At 40.3% G+C, this 25255-nt stretch overlaps 2 protein-coding genes across 3 annotated transcripts in view; both read right to left on the minus strand.

Annotated features, from left to right (window-relative positions):
• Nucleotides 1–9688, minus strand: part of naalad2 (N-acetylated alpha-linked acidic dipeptidase 2) — a 186077-nt gene extending 176389 nt beyond the window's left edge. The window contains exon 1 of the mRNA XM_043691544.1: nucleotides 9616–9688. Coding sequence (XP_043547479.1) covers nucleotides 9616–9617 — 2 coding nt within the window. The 5' untranslated portion in view covers nucleotides 9618–9688. The remainder of the gene's footprint in view (nucleotides 1–9615) is intronic.
• LOC122550586 (beta-1,4-galactosyltransferase 3-like) overlaps nucleotides 6637–25255 on the minus strand; it is a 41633-nt gene continuing 23014 nt past the window's right edge. Inside the window, exons 3-6 of one of the 2 annotated variants that reach the window (XM_043691545.1) lie at nucleotides 24669–24859; nucleotides 14447–14569; nucleotides 13774–13878; nucleotides 6637–9987 (exon numbers count right to left, since the gene is read on the minus strand). In XM_043691545.1, the coding sequence (XP_043547480.1) occupies nucleotides 9834–9987; nucleotides 13774–13878; nucleotides 14447–14569; nucleotides 24669–24859 (573 nt within the window). In that variant the 3' untranslated portion in view covers nucleotides 6637–9833. The remainder of the gene's footprint in view (nucleotides 9988–13773; nucleotides 13879–14446; nucleotides 14570–24668; nucleotides 24860–25255) is intronic. The other variant, XM_043691546.1, reaches the window with a different exon arrangement.

Raw genomic sequence — 25255 nt, forward strand, 5'->3', positions numbered from 1 at the left:
AGAGTGGGGGGGGGAAAAAGAGAGTGGGGGGAGGATTAGAGGGTGGAGTATATGCAAGGCTGTTGTGGATAAAATGGTTGAAACTATTTGATATTTGTTACAAGATCAATTTTAAATAGCTCTTTATAGGGTATAAAAAAAGATTTCTTTTTTGTGTAATAAGACATTGAATGTTCTTTTGCTAAGTGGCTATTAATGCAGTTGAAGAATATGTTAGTGACTGACCACGGTGAACACATTGCAGAAGTAAAACTTATGGTCTATCAAGCCAGGTTTTGCTCTGGATGTGACTTGTCCAGTATTACCAACATGAAAAAATCATAATAGTCCCATTCTGCTGCCTTAAACGCATTGTCTTTTATTTGTCCTATTCAGATTATCCAATACTCTTTTGAAAACCACTTAAATCTTCTTACACCGTACTCAGGCACAGCATTCCAGGTCTTAATCAATGCTACATTAAATATGATTTTTTAAAAAATCAACTTTTGTTCTTTTGCCACACTTTAAATCAGTGTCCTCTGGTTCTCGATCCTTCTGCCACTGGAAAGGTTCCTCCCATCTTCAGTCCAGAAAGCTTATAATTTTGAATATCTCAATCAAGCTTCTCTTTGGAGAACATCAATGCAATCGATATGGCTGAATTTCTATATTCCTGAAATAATTCTTATCAATCTTTTCTGCATCCCAGAAAAAAACATTTTCCAGGAAGTTACATTTCAGCCTTGCAGCATCACTTGAAATAAAAGTTGCCTCACCAAAAGGTGTCATTCAATTGTACCCTCAGCACATGACATGAGCCAAGATAGCCAGAGTACAAGGAACTAAAGTTAGACTAGATGCTTTCTGACAACACAATGGACTTCATTAGGACCTGATAGAGCTATTAATTGAATAGAATTAAATAAGTAATCAGCAAATGGTAGTTAGAAATTCTGATGGGGACCATCCTCACCAAGTTTTTCATCTGACCTGAGCCTCCCTTCATGACTTGTCATGACCTCCACAATGCCATCAGCACTCAACCATTCCTTCTCCACCATCTGATGTCTTCATTGCCAGTATTGCCTCACTACTATTGTTTTCCTTTCCAGTAAAAGGCTCACAACAGACTGAAATATCCTTTGCTACATATTATTGGGGGGGGGGGGGGGATGAAAGAGTGGCTACCCACAATATTAACAATGCTCAAACAAGCATGGTACCAATGAAACCCAGTAAATATTACATTATTGGGATCTATAGGTATAAACCTGAGAGATACTACATATTCACATTTTTGTCTAATTTTGCAAGTCTTATGGTCAAGAAAATATGAACATATACATTAACAGAACACTGCAGTCTTTTCCATGATTAATGGCAGACCAAATGAACAAGCAGTTTTATAAGCATCTGTGAGAAATAACATGATCATACCAGATTCTGTTCTGTACAGCAGTGGAGTGCACATGTTTTGGCAATAGCTTTGTATGCTACTAGGTTCACAGCAACTAGTTACAAAGACTGGTTGATGCCTCCACAGAACTCCCATTTTGACTGAATGCTAGGTCAAGTCAAATTGATCTGTAAACCCTTTAAAAACATGGCCCCAATCACATGGACTATTGCAGTTTTCATTTTTGTTTTCTTATCCATTTAGAAAGCGGAGTGATAGATGATAGATTTCAAGTTAGCTTGTTCCACTTTAAAGCAGTATTACTTTGATAATTTTGGGGTATGGAGTGCTGTTTGTCACGTACTTGTTTCTCTTCAGTGGTATTAAGAAAGGGCACCAGAGGTTACAGCTAGCGTTGATGTCTACTCATGAGGAATGCACTGCAAACGTGCTTAGCCTAGGAAATGATAAAAGGGAGTCAAGAAATGACATATGCCCAAGTTGTAGTCAGGTATTGTATAGTATGCATTAACAGAACATATCAAACTGTTGTATATATGTTGTATAATAGCTCCTCTGTGGGATTCAAGCCATTCACATCACCAATATGCAAACTTGATCACTGCATGTTGTCATTATAATTCAAGGTACAATCTGAAACCAGAAAAATTGAAAAATGTTCTGAAGGTTTTGTTTTGATATGCAAGTAAAGAACGTAGAAACATACACAGCAGCTGAATGCACTTACTAGGTGAGTAGCAGGTTGGGGAGGTAGTAGTAAGCACAATGGCTACAGAAGAGACAAAGAATAGTATTAGATGATCAAGTTCAACATATTTTGTCAGGTTGTAAGTTTGCTCGCTGAGCTGGAAGATTGGTTTTTAGATGTTTTGTCACCATACTAGGCAACATCAGCAAGCCTCCAGTGAAATGGTGTTATATCCCACTTTCTACTTGTGTCTTGCTTTCTATTTGCATTTTGAATCCCTATGTGAGTCTTTGTTTAGTTTGTCCTACAATGGATATTTTGTCCCAATTAAAGTGGTGTCCTTCCTCATCTGTATGTAAGGATACTAGTGATGGGGGGGGTCACGTCTTTACGTGGTTAGTTGATGTTCATGTATCCTAGTGGCTAGTTTTGTGCCGATTTGTCTGATGTAGTGTTTGCTACAGTCCTTGCATAGTATTTTGTAAATGACATTCATTGTACTTGTTGTCTGTTTAGGTTCCTTTTAGGCTCATTAGCTGCTGTTTAAGTGCGTTATACGTTTGTGGGCTACCATAATGCCAAGGCATCGGAGTAGTCTGGAAACCATTTCAGAGGTATCTTTGATGTAATGTGGTTAGAGTTTCTGGACACTTGGCGTCTGCTTATTTGGGTTTGTTGTTGAGAGGGTGTTTTTTAAAAAACAAAAAAGCATCAGCAGACTGTGATTATTGGGTACCTGTTCTTCCTGAATACATTGTATAGGTATTTTTCTTCAGCTGTTCATAGTTCCTGGGTCCTGCAGGGTGTTGTGGCTCATTGAAATAGTGTCCTGATGCAACTCCATTTGTGGGTGTTGGGATGACTGTTTTTGTAGACTGGGACAACACATCCATCGTAGGTCAAGCAAAACAGGGACACGCATAGGAATTCCTAGAGACCTGGCATTCTAACTCGAACTCCAAAAATCACATGGATTTGGACCCCACCTACGATCCTGAGGGAAAGAACCAGAAATGATATCACCCACCTTAAGAAACCAAGACACATGAATAGAATAACCCCAGCGCTTCACCAGAGGCTCACTGATGATGTTACCTAGTATGGTGATGAAACATCTGAAAACAAACCTTCCAGCTCAGCAAGCAAACTTACAACTGGAACCTCAGCCTTAGCTACAAATACCTATGGGCGCTACACGCGAAAACTAGCCCAAAGATGGTAAACCAATGTCATCCGAATGAGCGCCACCCATGAACTGTACTTCCTGTGTGACTGATTCAGGAATCAGGTACTACCAAAATATCTTAACTACAAGCCACTGCTCAACACCCCACTAGCCAAAGAAATAGCAGAACAGAACTGCTGTAGAATGTCGTGAGAAATTATTATCAATGCCCACAGACTCCATAAATACAATTGGGAAATTTTCAGCCAAAAACTCTACTAACGCGACAGACCACGAATGGACAGACATAGAACAAGCCATAAGCATTAAATAGCAGCAAACAAAATGAAAAAAAAACTAATCCTACAGGAAAAAAAAACAACTGGACAAACTCAGCACAGACAACACAGAAGCTTGGATTAAAAAAGATCAGACCAACCACCAACAGATACAGAAAAAGCTGTCCTAGTAAGAGGAATGAACTACAACTACAGAGACGTAGACAAGAAGGACTTCCTAGCAGCATTAGGATCAACACAGCAAGACAGAAGAAACTCAGCAGACCATCAGATAGACAGTTGCACCACACTAAGCAGAAAAAGAGTAAAGGAACACAATACACAGGAAAAGAAATCTCTGGAAAGACAAGACAAAAACATTGTAATCCTACCTGACAAAGGGTGCATGAGAATACTGAGAAAGCAAACTCACTGCTTGCAGATACCAACACGTGGCGATAGACCCAACCTCAACTAGAAAACTGTATGACATCCACATTGAAAAGGCATCAGAAATCGAGACAATGTAACAAGACAGACTTCCAAATAAAAAAAAAGGAAACCGGACGGATCCAACGCACCCCACGTCTACAGGCTACCTAAAGTACACGGTGGCTCAGTGGTGCCTGACAGCACTGCTGCCTGACAGCGCCAGGGACCCAGGTTCAATTCCAGCCTCGGGCGACTGTCTGTGTGGAGTTTGCATGTCTCCCTGTGTCTGCATGGGTTTCCTCTGGGTGCTCCAGTTTCCACCCACAGTCCAAAGAAGTGCAGGTCAGGTGAATTGGCCATACTAAATTACCCATAGTGTTGTTAGGTGCATTAGTCAGAGGAAAATGGGTCTGGGTGGTTTACTCGGAGGGTCAGTGTGGACTGGTTGGGACGAAGGGCCCGTTTCCACACTGTAGGGAATATAATCTAAACAACCAACACCCCCCCCCGCCCCCCAATCAGACCATAGTCTCACTACCTGGAACACCAACACACAGACGAGCCAAGGAACTCCACTGAAAACTGAAATACCTTGTAGAAGATTCATGCCACTCCATCCATGAATTCCTGAACACCAAAGACATCAAGATAGAGGAGGATGAAATAATGGCCTCCTTTGATGTAATAGCCCTGTTCACATCAATTAACATCAACCTGGCCAAAGAAACACTGACTGTACTACTAGAGGAAGCAAGGATACATACACCAGACAGAATCAACTTCTTCAGCAAAGAGAACATCCTCAAACTAGTAGACCGGTGCCTCACCACCTACTTCACATTCAATAATAAGACATGGTGGTTAGCACTTCTGCCTCACTTCTGCCAGAGACCAAGGTTCAATTCCCGACTCAGGCGACTGACTGTGTGGAGTTTGCACATTCTCCCCGTGTCTGCGTGGGTTTCCTCCGGGTGCTCCGGTTTCCTCCCACAGTCCAAAAATGTGCAGGTTAGGTGAATTGGCTAAATTGCCCGTAGTGTTAGATGCAGGGGTAAATGTAGGAGAATGGGTATGGGTGGGTGCGCTTCGGTGGGTCGGTGTGGACTTCTTGGGCCGGAGGGCCTGTTTCCACACTAAGTAATCTAATCTAAAAAACCTACAAACAAATTAACAGAACACCCATGGGATCACCAATATCAGGATTCTTAGCAGACGCAGTAATGCAGAAACTTGTACAAATAGCCCTCCCAATCTTTGGATCCGCTACATGGATAACACCTTGTGATTACAAAATGGAACGAAATTAGAGGAAATCTACAACACTATCAATATCCTTACTGGCATAAAATTGCCAAAAGAGGAGAATGACAAAAGACTCCCATTTCTAGATTGAACAGTTAATGGAGAACTTCAAACCAGTGTCTACAGAACAATAAACACAGACCAAATACTTAACTACAGAAGCAAATCATCCCAATGTCCACAAGTGGAACAACAACATACTGCAGCACCCAGGAACCACGAACAGCTGAAGAAGAACAGGTGCCCAATAAACACAAATCAGCTGATTTCTCAACAAACTCAAACAAGCAGACACAAAGTGCCCAGAAATTCCAGCCACATTACTTTGCATCAAAGGACATCTTTAACATGACTTCCCGACTACAATGACTCCTTGGCATCATGGTAACTCACAAACCTACCAACACACTTAAACAGCAGCTAATGAATCTAAGAGGATCCTATAAAAAAACCGAAATGAATGTCATTTACTAAATACCATGCAAGGACTATAGCAAATACTACATCAGAAAATTAGGCACAAAATTATCCAGCAGGATACATGAACACCAACTAACCAACCACGTAAAGACGTGACCCACATACAGATGAGGAAGGACACCACTTTGGGACAAAACATCCATCGTAGGACAAGCTAAACAAAAACACGCATGGAAACTCCTAGAGGCCTGGCATTCTAACTGGAACTCTACGAATAAACACATTGATTTGAATCCCATCTACTACCCTCTGAGAAAAAGAACTGGAAATGACATCACCGACCAAAGAAACCAAGACAAATAGAAAGCGGGACATAACACCAGCCCTTCACTGAAGGTTGACTGATGTTACCTAGTATGATGAAATGTCTGAAAACAAACCTTCCAGTCCAGCAAGCAAACTTACAACCTGAACCTCAGCCTTAGCAACAAATCTTCTAAAACAAAATCACATTTTTAAAAAGAAGTCCATTACAATCAACTTCCACAACATAAAGCAGGGTAACAAAGTTCAAGATAAAAAGGTTTCCAAACAGCACAAACACATTTACTCTAAATGAACAGTCAAGCAACCTGTACTTCAAAAATGGACACACTAAATTAAAAATAAATCCTCAGGTGACCCAGACATAAATTTAAAAACTGTTGAGAGCTAATGCTTATCAACAATCATTTACACTGACCATTCTATGCATCTACAATTTTATTTAAAGTAATCCTTAATGTATTAAGTGTGCAAAATTAAAACAAATACAAGTTGTATTCACAGCCTTGCATATTTGCTCATGTGCTATGGAACGTTGTTGCCCTAATTTTATTACTCCTCTCCTTTTCAAATTCAATAATGAGTTCAATAAGTGATTTCACAAAACTTTGTGCATCCCTTTACTACATTACACCAGGAAATATCAAATTATGCACAGATAATTCTCATGACAGAAAATTGTGAAATTATTAATGGCACTTGTTTCCAAACTATTATCAAATTTAATACAACTTGCTATTATATACATACAAAAAAACATTTAGAAGGAGAACACCAAGTAATGATATTCACAAGGATAGGAATTACAAACTTAAACAACTGAACAACAGCATTCATGGTATAAGATAGTTTACAACTGGATCAGGCAATTGTTCTAATTAATAGGAGAGTTTTCATTGCTTAGATCTAGTATAGTAAATAAAATAGAATTCTGTTCTTATGATAACGAAATCAGGGTCAGAATTTACAGCACCTCCCAAGTTTCTAAAATATGCATGTCACTGTATGAGACTTATTTTATTAACATTTCTTTTCAAAAGTGATTATCCTAATGTGATCTAACAGGGTAAGGCAGATAAAATTACGTACAGCACAATCTACAAAATCAAATTTTAGCATAAATTAAATCATATACAGTATAGGTTAAATATACTGGTATATGGGGGCAGCATTTCCTAACAAACTATTTTTAAACAAAGACAGGACTGCTCGAATCCAAAGAATTCAACACGCCCACAGCAAAATCTAAAATTGTTAAACCATAAAGAGCAGCATTAAGTTTAAAAAGTGTCATTCCTCTTTTTTTTTCACAACCATACAAAAAACAAGGGTACAGGTCAATTAGCACCCGATTAAAAAAAGCCCAGAATCTCCATTCAATTCCAAATTTGATTTTCCAGCATGTTTATTTTATTTGAAACATGGCATATGGTAAGAATGACATGCTTGGGAGGATCAAATGACTTTGGACCTACAGTTCTGACCTGCTTCAGAGATTTGTGGAAGCTAGGTTTTTGAATATATTCAAAGTTAAGATAGATGATTTTGTTTTATTTATAAGAGGTTTGAGTTGTGGTGACAGCCAGAAGACTGAATGACATCAGTCAAAAACTTAGTGAATGATGCAGCAGATTCAAAAAGCCAAAATGGTCTATTTCTGCTCCTATTTGTAGTTGTAGTATAATGTCCAACTATGTTGCTGCCCAATTGATAGAAATTGTTTGGTAATGGATTTGTTGACTAATCATTGCATCAAACACTTACCAAAGTAGGAAATGAGATGAGTGATGACATTTGAATCTGTGACTATATTGACAATCACCTCATCCCAAGCTCAAAAAACCCCACAAATTTCTGGGTATTCCCTATACTTAGTGAATAATGTATTCAGGTGAAGTATTTATAGAAAGGACAAATGACCATACTGTGGAAAGAACATTAACACTTTCAAGGGTGCAGAGCTGAATAATACCATTGACAAAGGAGTTTATTGTCTGAAGAGACACTACAGACACTGGAATTTTTTTGCTAAGAGCAGAGAAGGTTAGGGGAAATTTAAGATATGCAAAATTAAGGGTTTTAAATCAAATTGATGAAGAGATCAATAAACAGATAAGACAGATGTAAGACAGGGAAAGGAGAATTACCTTCATTAGTTATGAAATGTTAGAGTGACTAGATTTAACACTTAAATGAAAGAAGTTGCAAGATTTTGGAGAAGATCAGTGAAGTGAAATTAATCATCCATTCCTCCAAATGGAAAGCATATGTACAATGAGTTTCTGCGTGCTATGTCTTTGCATGCTTCAAATCTCAGTGAACAGATAGGACTTTAGGTCCCTGTCGGGTGTGACGTGCTTGCAATTTCAAGTGATCAATTTTGCTGTTTGCCACTTTCACACAAAACCTGAAAGTGTTAGGAAATTTATACACAGAAATAAATAGTGGCATTAAAATACTTATTCTATGCAAAAGAATAAGTGCCTTAAGAAGCCAAAGCTGTCATGTTTCCCTCAATCAGGTATTATCTAATTAGCCTGTGCATAATAGGGTATGAACAAGGAAGTATTTGAATCTGTGATCAGCTCATTACAGAACATGAACCAAGTCATTTTGCTAGCAGAAACAGAGGTTTCACAAGGACAGAGAGCAGGGCAAAGATCAGAAGAACTACCGTCATTGAATTATCTTGGTACATCCTTTGAAAAGGTCAAGTAGACAACAACGCAGTTATGATGTGACAAGAAACAATCAAATAATTAAAACAATTCAAACAGGAAAAAAAAGGCATGAGGATGGGAAACCGAAGAATCTTGGGTAAGCAATATTGACCTCAGAGGCTACAAGTATTTACGCCCTGAAGAACCCAACTCAAATCAAAATAGTAACTCACGAATTTTCAAGTATAATCAAAATTATATTCAGTGTATAAAGTTCTATTTAATAGCTCATGAGAAAGGAAATAGTAGAAACTACAAAATACATGCTCAATAAACTTATGTAGAAGCATAAAGATATATTTAATAATAAATTGATAATTACATATGCAAACAATTGTGTCAGAGCTACCAATACTAAAAGATGGAATGAAACATCATAGAATAAGTTGCAGTGAATTAACTGACTATAAATGCCTCCACAGTACAATTGGATTATATATGTTGTTAAATGTACATGTTTTAGCATATCTGGTAAACTGAACAAATATACCTTGTATTTAGTGTGATAAAAATATTACACTAGTGAAAGTGTTTATTTCATTAGATTGCAATAAAATCTGAAATGTAGTCCTGATGCAATTCTTTTAATATATGCAATTAGGAAAATAACAGGACCACTAACAGCTTAATATTTGTGCATGGATTTATTATATTTATTAACTGCCTTAGTTCTTCATTTTGATTTACTAGATGTGACACAGTAAGTATTTATCAAGTTGACCATGCACATTGCCAATATCTACCAAGTTCTTTCTAATACAAATAACCTATTGAAAGGCCTCATTCCAAAATACCACAATCGAACATTTCAAGTTTCATGAATAGGCATAAATATATACAAAATATAAAATGACAATTGAAATCAAAAGAGGAGATTCTTCACTTACATTGTCCTACAGCACTGAAGGGCAAAAAATACTGAAAGTCATAATTTGGAAAGTTTTGTTGAACAGGAAAAGATAGCAGCAAATATCTCATATCCTTGCATTTTGATGGATTTCTTAATCTGAAGAAGTCTGTGGATTTTGTTTACACCCAATAACCACCAGCATTTGCCCTTTGAGGCATCTTGAATCATACTGACTTTTAAAGGGATGGGCATTTGTTATTTGATGTTTGACTGTACTTCTGCACTGTTTCCAAAGTCCACGGTGATGTTGGTGTACAGAGGAAGTTCTTCTTTATGAAGCAAATTGTACTCTATGGAATTCATCCCATCAAGTCGCCATGACCGGGCTACCTTTACCACCATGTCAAATCTGTGAAGTAATTACATTCTAGATTTACTAAGTGGTATACATTAATTGGAGACAAAAAAAACCCCAAAAATTCTAAAATGTGTTTAAGTTAGGTGTGGAAGTAAATACTGAGTAGAGTGACAGGATTTAACAAATAATTAAATGGAAATGCAAACTCAATCCAGATTTCTGTTAATTATATCACAATGATTTGGATGCGAGCATAAGAGGTACAGTTAGTAAGTTTGCAGATGACACCAAAATTGGAGGTGTCATGGACAGCGAAGGTGGTTACCTCAGAATCTTGACCAGATGGGCCAATGGGCTGAGAAGTGGCAGATGGAGTTTAATTCAGATAAATGCGAGGTGCTACATTTTGGGAAAGCAAATCTTAGCAGGACTTATACACTTAATGGTAAGGTCCTAGGGAGTGTTCATAGCTCCTTGAAAGTGGAGTTACAGGTAGATAGGATAGTGAAGGCGGCATTTGGCATGCATTCTTTTATTAGTCAGTGTATTGAGTACAGGAGTTGGGAGGTCATGTTGCGGCTGTGCAGGACATTGGTTAGGCCACTGTTGGAATATTGCGTGCAATTCTGGTCTCTTCCTATCGTAAAGATGTTTTGAAACTTGAAAGGATTCAGAAAAGATTTACAAGGATGTTTCCAGGTTTGGAGGATTTGAACTATAGGGAGAGGCTGAATAGACTGGGGCTGTTTTCCCTGGAGCGTCGGAGGCCGAGGGATGACCTTAGAGGTTTACAAAATTATGAGGGGCATGGATAGGGTAAATAGACAAAGTCTTTTCCCTGGGGTCAGGGAGTCCAGAACAAGAGGGCATAGGTTTAGGGTGCAAGGGGAAAGATATAAGATTACCCCTGCGGGGTAATCTTTTCACACAGGATGGTACGTATATGGAATGAGCTGCCAGAGGAAGTGATGGAGGCTGGTACAATTGCAACATTTAAGAGGCATTTGGATGGGTATATGAATAAGGAGGGTTTGGGGGGATATGGGCCAGGTGCTGGCAGGTGGGACTATCTGGTTGGCATGGACAGGTTGGACCGAAGGGTCTATTTCCATGCTGTACATCTCTATGACTCTAGTGGTGCTACATCATTAACCCTAAAGTTAATAATAGAACTACAAGCAGTCACTTATTAACCAGGAAGTAATGTATTTGGTTGGTGCATAATCCCTTGAAAACTAGATCCAAGCTTCTTTCCTAATGTGCTACAGACGTACATTTTTGATTTCAAGATTTTAAAATTGACTTCAAACAGAAGTACCCACTTTGAATCCATCCAAAGAACTAACAAAGTCTCCATTTGCTTTCTGTTGCAGCGGCCCATGACTAAAATTGATAAAATTGATAAAATGCCTGGGGCATTTTAAAAACTGATGGCCAAAAAGAATTGGCAGCTATGTACAGATGTTCATGTATAGATGTTCACAGTCAGACTTATGTTCTTCATACATAGAATTATTGGACAACAAAAAAATAAAAAAGGTCCCATGGGAGTTATGAAAGGGTCCTGGTGAGAAGAAACATTAGGAAATTTACTGGAGTTTCTCTAAACAAGCATTTCAAAACAAGCATTTTAGAGGGGCATTTTTTTTCCACCACAGAATTTTTATAGAATCCCGACAGTGTAGAAACAGGTCCTCCGGCCCATCAAGTACACACCGACCCTCCAAAACAGCCATCTCACCAAGACCCATTTCCCTATTACTCTATATTTATCCCTGACTAATCCACCATCCTACACATCACTAAACACCACGGGCAATTTAGCATGGCCAGTTCACCTAACATCTTTGGACTGTGGGAGGAAACTGGAGCACCCGGAGGAAACACACACAGACAGTGAGAATGTGCAAACTCCACACCAACAGTTACTGAGGATGGAATCAAACCCGGGTCCCTGGTGCTTTGAGGCAGCAACACTAACCACTGAGCCACCATGCCACCCCAAAGGCCTTTTGAAAGGCCTAGTTTAGCCACAGTCATAAGTTTGTCATTCAGAAAAAAGAAGGAAAAGTACGATCCCACAACAATCTAGATTCTTTGGGTAATTGTTATTACTTATGTTTAATGAGTGAGTATTGTGAAATGCAACCCACAAGCATCCATGCAGAGGTTTAGTTGAATATTTATGAGCAGCCAACCACACACTGTAGAAAGAGGGCCCCTCAATGGCAGGTAAGATGGAGCAACAAAAATGTTAATAGACAGCCTCAAAGAGCAAGAGGTTACAAAATACAGAGTGAAGATGTGGTTATGTCTCCTCGTTATTTCTCGAATCTAAACAAGTTTAATGATGTGGTAATGTTGTAAAGTGATTGAATTTCACCCTTGGTGGAATTTGAATAGATGATTTTTGTTCAAAGCAAATTAATAACAGAAAGTATTTAGAGCAGAAACAGTAAAGATTCATTCAAGAACTAATCGCTGGTTTAAAACTCTCATACAAAGAGAATAGAGGGGGTTGTAATTGCAACTGCAAGTCAGAAGGACTGGGTGTTTGATCTCCGGCTGAAGTGAGAGAGGAGTTGGTCCCAATCAGCTATGTCACAGAATTGTAGTCACTTTATACTAGAATTGATTTTAAAGACTTCACAACAATGGGCAGAAATGAATGTCCTTCTTACTCTTCTGCAGGAAAGTTTGTAGAGAATTTGCAAGAGTCTTCAGGTGATAAGTGTTTAGGTTATTGGCAATTAACACAACGAACTGTCAGGTCCATTGTCAGATCCCCAAAGACAGATGGAGATATCTGGTAAATATCATGAGATTAGGAGAGGACTGAAGGTTCTCCATAGAGTTGTCCATCATTGATTATGTTTTTACTGGATCTGATGCATAGGTTGGGGCATATTGCTAACAATGACATCAATATTGCATGCAATTATCGAATGTGAAAGGTATAAAAATGCTGCATTCAGCTGGGAAAAGTTAGAGAGAGTGTCTTGACCTCTTCTCTAATCAGAGCTGTAATTAAGGCACAATTGTGCCTCAAGCCAAAGCCAGAGGTGCAGCAGTCTCTGGCCTCTCAGTGTGGTAAGAGAGCTCGAAATAAAGGTCACTTGCACTGCTTAACTTAGAACTAGAGACCCTTCTTTGATATTTCTCCCTACAATACTTGCCAGGAAATTTTAGAGAGACATACAAGAGTGTTGAAAGCTGGAAACTTGAGCATCAACTCTTGAGCATCAACGTGAAAGGCAAGATAAATGGGAGCATAATTTTCTTTGCTCCTCTGCTCATGACTAGAAGAAATTACCACCTCTAACCAGGTGCAAAATGCAACATAGTATAATAGCTTCTGCATAGATATGACAACATTACCAGTCTAAAATAGCTTAATCTATGCTACACTCATTATACTGTTTTTGCTTCTCTTCATCATCCCCTTTATCCTATCTTGGAATACTAGTTACTCCTACTACGCTTGTGTTTCTACTGGGAAGAAAAGGCAGGAACAGAGTACTGAGTTGGATGATCAGCCATGAATGGCAAAGCAGTTTCCAAGGGCTGAATGGCTTACTCCTTCTCTGTATTTTATGTTTTTATGCTCATACTCATTCATAGAGTACTTGACCCTTCCATCAAATGCTTAACTAAATAGTCTGTGAAAAATTAATTCTGTTTTTTTTTTAACAAAAATGAAATAAGTCAGTCAGTGTTTTATACTCAATTAATATTTTAAATGCCAGTCACTGATGACAAAACTCCAGTTAACTTTCTTTAACACAAATATTATTATTATGAAGCTTGGTGTACAGATTAACATCACTCTGAAAGTACCTTTTCTCATTTTTTTCATTACCCACATCCAAGTTGTGAGATATCATTTTGTAATGTCCAAGGGAGAGGGGAGTTCGAATTATCTTCATTCCTGCTAAATAAATCCTAAATTAAAAGTTAAAAGAAATTAAAATCATATTAATACGAGTTCTTCAAAAGCTAACCAATCTTTACATAGTCTGCATAACTACTGATTATAAGAAGCCTTTAGATGAAATTATCCGTGACTTTTGCTTTTCACAAGTCTGGGAAATGAAAGCTTTACTGGCATCAAAGTTAAGTCACCGTTCCCAACAAATTTCACGTATCTCAGTTATTGATATGCATATATTGGTAAGTAAATCCTGAATCTGAAGATCAAAAGGTACATAAATGCCAAAAACAGCTCTGCGGAAAATCCATAAGCTAAACAAAATTCCAAAGAAAACAAACATGAAATATTACGACAGAAAGAACATCATATTCTAGTCCATGAAATCAAGAAAGAAGTGTTAACGTTGCTTGTGCATCAGTCTATAACTAGATCTGGGGTTTCATGAAACTATTTCATTAATCTTAAATCCAAATTCACGTTCTAATAACTGCAACAAAACTCTATTGAAATTTAGACCGCACAAAAAAATATATTGGTTTAACAACAATTATACGAATGAGCACAATGAACAAACCCTACCTAGCCGAGATGTCATCATCTTCTCCACCCCAACCCCAGTATGTGTTTGGGAAGCCATTAATCCTTAAGTACTGATCAGGAGTTAAGGCTGAAACACCACCAAAATACATTTTATACGGTAATCTAGAATTAAAAAAAAAACTGCATCAACTTGAATAAGATTTAAACTTTAAGTTGAAAATTATGAAGGGTCACTGGACCCATAAACGTTGACCGATTTCTCTCCGTAGATGCTGCCAGACCAGAGTTTCTCCGGCAACTTCTGTTTTTGTTTGAGATTTCCAGCATCCGCAGTTTTGTGTCTTTTGAATGTTTATTGTTTCTGTGACAAGGAACAAGCTTTTCTAGTTTCCTAGTTTGATCAAACATGGAGCAATCTATTCATGAATACACTGCATATTTAAAAACTGAAAAGTGATTTAGTAATTTCATATCTAATTAATTTGCAATAGCACCATGCTAAAAGTGCTCACTGTGGTATTGTTGATGCCATTGGCAGTTTCAAGAGATGCATTATACACATGTAGCAATTGAAAATGGAAAAGGGCAGATTCAGTGAATACCAATAGAAATCAGTAACTAGGCACATGATCAGCCACAGTAGTTATTCAAATTTCCTTTGTGGGATTCTAATTTTTCACTGGATAAGTCTGTGAGAAGGTATTAGAAAAGTTTTAGCAGATCTTCCTTCATGTCTTTGGACTCCCACATTCTAAGCTTATCTGTGAAATTCATACAGAAACAGTGAGAACGGAGTTGTCTTGCATCCCAAATTTTTGCCTTCTCCAATTCCTTGCCACACAGACACTTAAAGGAAATATGAACATGTGTCCAGCTCAGTGTTTTTAGGAATGCAGTCTGTCCATTGGACATTTACTCCCATGTATTCCACTCCCCTAAAACCCTGGCCCATCCAGGGTCTATCAGAAAGTGAGGGCTGCAGATGCTGGAGATCAGAGCTGAAAATGTGTCACTGGAAAAGCGCAGCAGGTCAGGCAGCATCCAAGGAACAGGAGAATCGATGTTTCGGGCATAAGCCCTTCTTTAGGGTCTATCAGAGTCATGCAGCACGTAAACTGGCTCTTCGGTATAACCGGTCTATGCTGACCAATTTTCACAGCTAAACTAGTCCCATTTGCCTGCATTTGGCCCATATCCTTCCAAAGTGGTTGGACCCAATATACCAACCACTACAGCGGACAGCTGAAACTGACAACCGGAAGTGGCAGGGACAGACCACTATAAACACCGGAGGAAACATCAAAGAAGCGCTTCGCAGGAGGCTCCCAAGCACTGATGATGTCGCCTAGCCAGGGGACGAAACGTTTGCAACAAAAACTTCCAGCTCGGCGAACAGAACCACAACAACGAGCACCCGAGCTACAAATCTTCGCACAAACTTTGAAAAGGAAAACATACTCAATGCTTTTTTCACGATCCTATACTCTTACTTTCAAAAGGAACTAAGAACCTGCACTCCAAGGTCTCTTAGTTCAGCAACACTCCCCAGGACCTTACCATTAAGTGGGAGAAAGTGAGCACTGCACATGCTGGAGATCAGAGTCAAAGAGTGTGGTGTTGGAAAAGCACAGCCGGTCAGACAGTATCTGAGGAACAGGACAGTCAAAGTTTTGAGCATAAGCTCTTCATCAGGAACGAGGGGCTGGCCCAAGAGTGCAGAGTGATAAATGGGAGGGGGCTAGGAAAGGCAGAATGTGATAGGGAGATGAAGTTGCGAATGAAGGTGAAAGGTTGGAGGGAATGATGATGGGTGGAGCAGATAAGTTGGAAGGTAGATGGACAGGTAGAACAAGTCAAGAGGGTGGCGCCAAATTGGAAGGATGGATAAGGTCGAGCTATCCCTTCTACCCAATTCCTCCACCGCATCTGCTCCCAGGAGGACCAATTCCACCACGGAGCATATCAGATGGTCTCCTTCACAGAACGCAAATTCCCCTCCCACATGGTCAATGGTGCCCCCCAGCGCATCTCATCCACTTCCTGCAATTCTGCCCTCCAACTCCACCCCTCAACCGTAACAAGGAGGGAACACCCTTCCACCACACCAACCTCCAGATACATGGCAGTATCCTCCAACATTTCCAGCTACAAACAGACCCCATCACCAGATATATGTTTCCCTCCCCACCCCATCTGCATTCTGTAAAGACCATTCCCTCCGGGACTTCGTGGTTAGGTCCACACCCCCCACCAACTCGCCCTCCCCTCTAAGCACCTTCCCCGTTGCCCAAGATTTGCAAATCCGGCATTCATACTCCTCCTCCCACCCCACACACCTCTATCCAAGGCCTAAAAGGAGCGTCCCACATTAGACAGAAACTTACCTGCACTTCCACATATATCATCTATGGTATTTGTTGCCCCCTGATGTGGTCTCCTGTACACTGGTGAGACAGGAAACCTGTTCGCAGAATGCTTCAGAGAACAGGTCCAGGACAAAGGCACAAATCAACCCCACTGCCCCTTGGCCGAACAATAACTCCACCTCCTACTCAGTCATGGACATGCAGGTCCTGGCCTCCTCCACTGCCAAACTCTTACCACCTGACGCCTGGAGGAAGAATGCCTCATCTTCCTCCAACCACACGGTATCAATGTGGATTTCACCAGTTTCCTCATTTCTCCTCCCCCCACCTTATCCCACAACCAACCTTCCAACTCAGCACCACCCTCTTGAATAGTTCTATATGTCCATCTTCCATCCCAACTGTCCACTCCACCTTGCTCTCTGACCTATCACCTTCACCCCAACTTCATCTACCTATCACATTCACAGCTACCTTCCCCTCCGCCTGACCCCTCTTCTTTTTCTCTCTCAGCCCCTTTGTGCCACCCCCTCCATTCCTGATGAAGAACTCATGCTTGAAACATCGATTCTCCTGCACCTCGGATGCTGCCTGACTGGCTGTGCTTTTCCAGCACCACACTGATACCATCAAATGTGCAAGTCCTGCTTTGATTTGCTTTTCCAAAATGCAGCACCTCACATTTATCTAAATTTAACTCGTCTGGCACTCCTCAGCCCATTGGCCCATCTGATCAAGATCCAGTTGTACAGAGGTAACTTTCTTCACTATTCACTACACCTCCAATTTTGGTGTCACCTGCAAACTTATTAACTATACCTCTTATGCTCACATCCAACTCATTTATATAAAAAGAAAAGCGGTGGACTCAGCACCAATCCTTGTGGCACTCCGCTGGTCACAGGTCTCCAGCATGAAAAGCAACCCTTCGCCACCATCCTGTTTTCTACCTTTGAGCCAGTTCTGTATCCAAATGGCTAGTTCCACGAAACCTAACCTTGCTAACCAGCCTCCCATGAGGAAACTTGAAGGCCTGACTGAAGTCCACATAGATCATGTCTATCGCTCTGCCCTCAATCCTCTGTTACTTCTTCAAAAAACTCAATCAAGTTTGAGAGACAATTTCTCATGCACAAATCCATGCTGACTATCCCTAATCTGTGCCTGCCTTTTCAAAAACATGTACATTCTACCCCTCAGCATTCCCTCCAACAACTTGTCCACCATCGATGTCAAGTTCACCACTCTATAGTTCCCTGTCTTTTCCTTACCACCTTTCTTAAATAGTGGCACATTAGCCAACCTCCATCACCTCACCTGTGACTATGTTACAAATATCTCAAAGGGCCCAGCAATGACTTCCCTCTCTTCCCAGAGTTCTAGGGTACACCTATTCTGGTCCTGGGGATTAATCTACTTTATGCGTCTCAAGACATCCAGCATCTCCTCCTTGAAAAGTGTCCATATTAGAAATGTCACCATCTATATCCCCACATTCTGTATCTTCCATGTTCTTCTCTACAGTAAATACTGATGCAAGATACTCGTTTAGTATCTCCCCCATCTCTTGCAGCTCCACACATAAGCTGCCTTGCTGATCTTTGAGGAATCCTATTCTCTCCTTAGTCACCCTTTTGTCCTTAAATGTTTTTATAAAATCCCTTTGGATTCCCCTGAACCCTATTGGCCAAAGCTTTCTCATGTCCCCTTTTTGCCACCCTCATTTCCCTCTCACGTACACTGCTACTGCCTTTATATTCTTAGGATTCAAATCGATCTCTGCTGTCAATACCTGATATATGCTTCCTTTTTTTTTAAAAAACCAAACCCTCAATTTCTCCAGTCATCCAGCATTTCCCTCACCTACCAGCCTTGCCTTTCACCTTAACAGGCATATACTGTATCTGGTCTCATTATTTCTGTTCTGAAGGCTTCCCTTTTTCCAGCCGTCCCTTTACCTACAAACATCTGCCCCCAAACAGCTTTTGAAAGTTCTTGCCTGATACCATCAAGATTGGCCTTCCTCCAATGTAGAACTTCAACTTTTAGATCTGGTCTATCCTATGCCATCACTATGTTAAAACTAATAGAATTTTGGTCGCTGGCCCCAAAGTGCTCCCCCACTGACACCTCAGTCACCTGCTCTACCTTATTTCCCAAGAGCAAGTCAGTGTTTGCACTTTCTCTAGTAGATACATCGACATTTTTAAACTTTTCTTGTACACACTTCACTCCTCTCCTTCCCAAGGCCTTAACACAATGGCAGTCCCAGTCTATATTTGGAAAGTTAAAATCCCTGACTAGAACCAACCCACTATTCTTACAGATAAATGAAATCTCCTTACAAATTTGTTACTCAATTTCCTACTATTAGTGAGTTCTATAATACAATCCCAGTAAGGTGATCATCCCTTCCTTATTTTTCAGTTCCACCCAAATAACTTCCCTGGATGTATTTCCAGCAATATCTTCCCTAAGTACAGCAGTAATGCCGTTCCTTATCAAAAAGGCCCCCCATCCTACTCTCTTGGCCCACCTCCCCTTTCTGTCCTTCCTGTAGCATTTGTATCCTGGAACAGTCCTGTCCATCCCTGAGCCACGTTTCTGTAATTACTATGATATCCCAGTCCCATGTTCCTAACCATGCCCTGAGTTCATCTGCCTTCCCGGTTAGACCTCTTGCATTGAAATAAATGCAGTTTAATTTATCAGTCCAACCTTGCTCTCTGCTTTGTCTCTGCCTGCACTGACTATTTAACTCACTCCTTTTCTCAACTGTACCAGTCTTAAGTTGATCTCTTTCCTAATTATTTCCCTGGGTTCTATCCCCACCCACTCACTAATTTAAATCCTAAGCAGCTCCAGCTAATCTCCCTGCCAGTATATTAGCCCCTTTCCAATTCAGGTGGAATCCCTCCTTCTTGGACAGGTCACTTCTACCCCAGAAGAGATTCCAATGATCCAAAAGTATGAATCCTTCTCCCTTGCACCAGCTCCTCTGCCACGCATTCACCTGCTCTATCCCATTCCTACCCTCACTAGCTCATAGCATTAGGGGTAATTCAGCTATTACTACGCTAGAGGACCTTTTTTTCCAATTCCTGCCTAACATTCTATATTCTCCCTTCAGAATTTTATTGCTTTCCCGTCCTTTGTCATTAGTTCCAGCGTGTACAAATGACCTCCTCTTGGTCCCCCTCCCCTTTGAGAACATTCTGTACCATCGGAGATTTCCTTGATCCTGGCACCAGACCATTCTGATTTTTCACTGCTGGCTGCAGAAAAATCTGTCTGTGCCACTGACTAGACCCCTATCACAATGCAATCGTTTGGAACCAGACATACCCCTCATTACAGTCTGGATACCAGAAACTTGGCTGTTCATGCTACATTCCCCTAAGAGTCCATCACCCCATACATTTTCCAAAACAGCATACTGTATGCAACGAGGATAGCCACAGAAGATTCCTGCAGTACCTGCCTACCCCTCCTACCTTTGCGGGAGTTAACCCATTTACCAGACTATATCAGCAGCTTTTGTCCTTCCGATAACTGCTATCCATTAAACTCTTGTAAATTCCTCTGTCTCTAACTGCCTCTCCAACCAATCCATGAAATCTGACAGGATTCACAACTAAAGTCACTTCCTGCAAACATAATATCCTTCTATGTTTCTGATGATGATGAAACTTGAAAGGGTTCAGAAAAGATTTACAAGGACGTTGCCAGGGTTGGAGGATTTGAGCTATAGGGAGAGGCTGAATAGGCTGGGGCTGTTTTCTCTGGAGCATCAGAGACTGAGGAGTGACCTTATAGAGGTTTATGAAATCGTGAAGGACATGGATAAGGTAAATAGATAAGGTCTTTTGCCTGGGGTGGGGAAATCCAAAACTAGAGGGCATACGGGCTTAGGGTGAGAGGGGAAAGATTTAAAAAGGGATCTAAGGGGCAACCTGTTCACACAGAGGGTGGTGCATGTATGCAATGAGCTGCCAGAAGTAGTGGTGGAGGCTGCACAATTACAACAATTAAAAATCATCAGGATGGGCACATGAAAAGGAATGGTTTAACAGAGATATGGGTCAAGTGCTGGCAAATGGGATGAGATTAGAATATCTGGTTGGCACGGACGAGTTAGGCCATAGGGTCTATTTCCATGCTGTACATCTCTATGACTAGGATATATAGTGTTCCAGATTTTCCTGGATGTGGGGAAGTCCAATAGGATGAGTTGGTGACAAATTAATCAAATGTGCAAGATGTTTCAAGGAAAGACTGCAAGAGTTTTAGATATATATAAAAAAGGGCATAACAAAAAAAGTGCATTGGGTCACTGGAAAATGATGCTGGAAAAGTAGTAATGGGGAACAAAGAAATGGCTGAGGAACTGAAGAATTACTTTGCGTCAGTCTTCACAGTGAAGATGAGTAATATCCCAAAAAGTTCAAGAGAGTCGGCGGGGGGAGATGAGTACTGTGGCCATCACCAAGGAGAAGATGCTAAAAAAAAAATCTAAGGTCTGAAAATGGGTAAATCACCCAGACCAGATGGGCTACAATAGCTGAAGATATAGTGAAGGCTTTAGTAGTGACTTTTCAGGTATCACTAGAGATAGAGAGGGTCCCAAAGGACCAGGAGAAAAAAAAATCACTAATGTAAGTCCCTCCTGTTTAAAGGGAGCAAGAAGACAGGAGATTATAGGCCCATTAACCTGACCTCAGTTGTTGGTAAGAGTTTGGAGTCCATTGTGAAGAATGAGAGGAAATGCATGGTAAAATAGGGCAAAATCAGCATGATTTCATTAAAGTGAGTTCATACCTGACAAATCTTAGAATTCATTGAGAAGACAATGAGCAGGTTAAAGCAGAACCAATGGATGTTATCTGGATTTCAAGAATGCCTTTGAAAAAAAGTGCCACACAGGTAGCTGCTTAGTTAAAAAAGGGCCCATGGTGTTAGAGGTAAGGTACTAACATGGAAAGAAGATTGGCTGTCTGGCAAAAGGCTGGGAGTGGGGATAAAAATGTGCTTCTTTGGATGGAAGCCAGTGATTACTGGCATTCTACAAGGGTCAGTGTTGGGATCAGGACTTTTCACTTGATACATTAATGATCTGGATGAAGGAATGGAGGGCATTCTGGCTAAGTTTGCAGATGACAAAGATAGGTGGAGGGGCAGGGAGACTGCAGTAAAATTCAGATAGCTTAGGAGAGAGGGCAAAGAAGTGGCAGATGAAATACAATGTGGGGAAGCGCGAGGTCAAACACTTTGATAGGAAGAAGAGAGGAATGGACTATTTTCTAAATGGGGACAAAATGCAGAAGGTCTGAAGTACAAACGGACTTAGGAGTTCTAGTCCAGGATTCTCTCTAGGTAAACTTGCAGGTTGAGTTTATAGTTATGAAGACAAATAGAAAAGTTGTCGCTCATTTCAAGAGGACTAGAATCTAAATGCAGTGGGTGGTGGAGGAGGTGGAGGGTTGTTTTTCAGACTGGAGGCCTGTGATCAGTGGAGTACCGCAAGGATCAGTGCTGGGTCCACTACTTTTCATCATTTATATAAATGATTCGGATGTGAGCATAAGAGTATAGTTAATAGGTTTGCAGATGACACCAAAGTTGGAGGTACAGTGGACAGTGAAGGTTACCTCAGTTACAACAGGACCTTGATCAGATAGACCAATGGGCTCAGAAGTGGCAGATGGATTTTAATTTAGATAAATGTGAGGTGCTGCATTTTGGGAAAGCAACCTTTAGCAGGACTTGTACACTTAATGGTAAGGTCCTAGGGAGTGTTGCTGAACAAAGAGACCTGGGAGTGCAGGTTCATAGTTCCTTGAAAGTGGAGTCGCAGGGAGATAGGATAGTGAAGGCGCCGTTTGGTATGCTTTCCTTTATTGGTCAGAGTATTAAGTACAAGAGTTAGAAGGTCATGTTGCGGCTGTACAGGACATTGGTTAGGCCACTGTTGGAATATTGCGTGCAATTCCGTTCTCCTTCCTATCAGAAAGATTTTGTGAAACTTGTAAAATCTTTTCTGAACCCTTTCAAGGATGTTGCCAGGGTTGGAGGATTTAAGCTGCAGGGAGAGGTTAAACAGGCTGGGGCTGTTTTCTCTGGAGTGTTGGAGGCTGAGGGGTGACCTTATAGAGGTTTAGAGAATCATGAAGGGCATGGATCGGGTAAAAATATTTCCCTGGGGCGGAGGAGTCCAGATCGAGAGGGCATAGGTTTAGAACGCAAGGGGATAGATATAAAAGAGATTGAAGGAGCAACTTTTTCATGCAGAGGATGGTACGTGTATGGAATGAGCTGCCAGAGGAAGCGGTGGCGGCTAGTACAATTGCAACATTTAAGAGGCATTTGGATGGGTATATGAATAAGGAGGATTTGGAGGGATATGGGCCAAGTGCTGACAGGTGAGACTAGATTGGGTTTGGATATCTGGTTGGCATGGACGAGGCGGACCGAAGGATTGTTTCCATGCTGTACGTCTATATGACTCTATATATATGTATAATTCGAAGGCTTTAGAAGGCTCTGGTCAGACCACATTTAGAGTATTACGAGCAATTTTGGGCTCCACTTCTTAGGAAGGATGTATTGGCCCTGGAGCAGTTCCAGGGGACATTCACGAGGATAATTCCAGGAATCAAAGGCTTAACATTTGAGGAATGCTGAGGACTAAGACTATACTCAATGGAGTTTAAAAGGATTGGCGGGGGGCAAATTAAAACTCTGAGAATATTGAACAGCCTGGAAAGAGTGAGTGTGGACGTTGGGAAGATGTTTCCATTGGTGGGAGAGACGAGGACCAAAAGGCACAGCTTAAGAGTAAAAGGGAAGACCCTTTAGAATGGAGATAAAGAGAAACTTCTTTAGCCAGAGACAGTGATGAATATGTGGAATTCGTTGTTACAGAAAGCGGTGGAGGCCACATTGAGTATGGTTAAAACAAAATTTCTCGATTGCCAAGGTGATCAAAGGTTACAGGGAGAAAGTTGGAAAATGGGGTTAAAAAACCTAATCAGCCATGATGAGGTCATTGAATGGCAGAGTAGACTCAATGTTTAGATTAGAGAGTGGTGCTGGAAAAAGGCAGCAGGTCAAGCAGCATCCAAGGAGCAGGAAAACCGACATTTCGGGCAAAAAGCCCTTCATCAAGAACGTCTACTCCCAAGTCTTATGGCTTGGATTTCCAGTAACTATAGGCCAGTCAATTTAACAATGGTGGGTGCAGTTGCACAAGAAATAATCATGAAAACAAAACAGATACTTTGAGATATTAATGTGATACAATCCACATAGCTTCAGTCTAGAGCTACAAACTATAGTTTTGAGCCCCCTATCAGTTATCCATCTTCTAGACTAGTGTCATATCATTCCGACTGATGTGCAGCAGTCCAACTCAAAACACGAATGAAGGATTTCAGGCCCCAGACGAGGTGTCAGGTTTCCTGTTTAAGGTACAATATGATTCAGCACTCACTTTGAATAGGAGATTCATAAATATTGATAGGACAGATGGGAGATTTTTAGGAAGTTTTGTTCATGGGATGTAGGCATCACTGGCTAGGTCAGCATTTAATGCCTATCTCTTGTTGCCCTGCAGAAGGTGGTGGTGAGCTGTCATAGCTCATGCCATACACTAGTTACATAAATTTTCTTTCAGTAATTTGTCAGTAATTATAACATATTAATGAATGATGTCTGTAAAATCCATTCAATGAGTTCACAAATCAAATCACCTTCCCTTGCTAAATCCTTAAAGTCATTGGAACAATATTGAAAGCCGAAAGCATAATACTAACATTCAATTTAAGATAACAGTGTTCAATATAACAGAACATGCATACAAAACCACCAGAGAGGGGTAATCTTGCAATTTTCAGTACCTGTACTTGAATTTATTCATAGCACTCGATACATGCTTGGGGTATTTCTTATTGCAGATGTATAGATTGTAATCGTTCTCTGGAATAAGATCAACATCATGTAGAAACAGACAGTCCCAGTCTTCATCTTTTAATGCTTCTCTCACTCCGACATTAAGCAGCTTTGCCCGATTAAAGGTTCGATTTCCAGTCTGATGGAGAAGTAACTTTTATTATATTTAAACATATTTTATATAAAATATTGAAGTCCGTATCCATTTGATTCACAAGAATAACTCGTTATAAATTACTGGTACACAATGTGGAATACATAGAACTCAATAACTCAATAAAAAGCAAGTTAACTGAAATGCAAAATTTCATTAAAATCAAAACTCATGATATATTTCCCAGTTACTAAAAGTGAGGTTAAATTACTTTACGGTGACAATTTGATATTGTGACCACCTTTACAAAGATTGAAAGCAGCACCTCACAAATTAACTGTGTATTCAAAATAAGTTAGCTACTGGTTTTACTCTTCCCTTGTTAATTCAAAATTAAAAATGAAGCTGTCTATTTTGCTGTACCCTGTTCAAAAAATGAAT

This window comes from Chiloscyllium plagiosum, chromosome 6 (assembly GCF_004010195.1).
Source record: "Chiloscyllium plagiosum isolate BGI_BamShark_2017 chromosome 6, ASM401019v2, whole genome shotgun sequence".
Lineage (NCBI taxonomy): Eukaryota > Metazoa > Chordata > Chondrichthyes > Orectolobiformes > Hemiscylliidae > Chiloscyllium > Chiloscyllium plagiosum.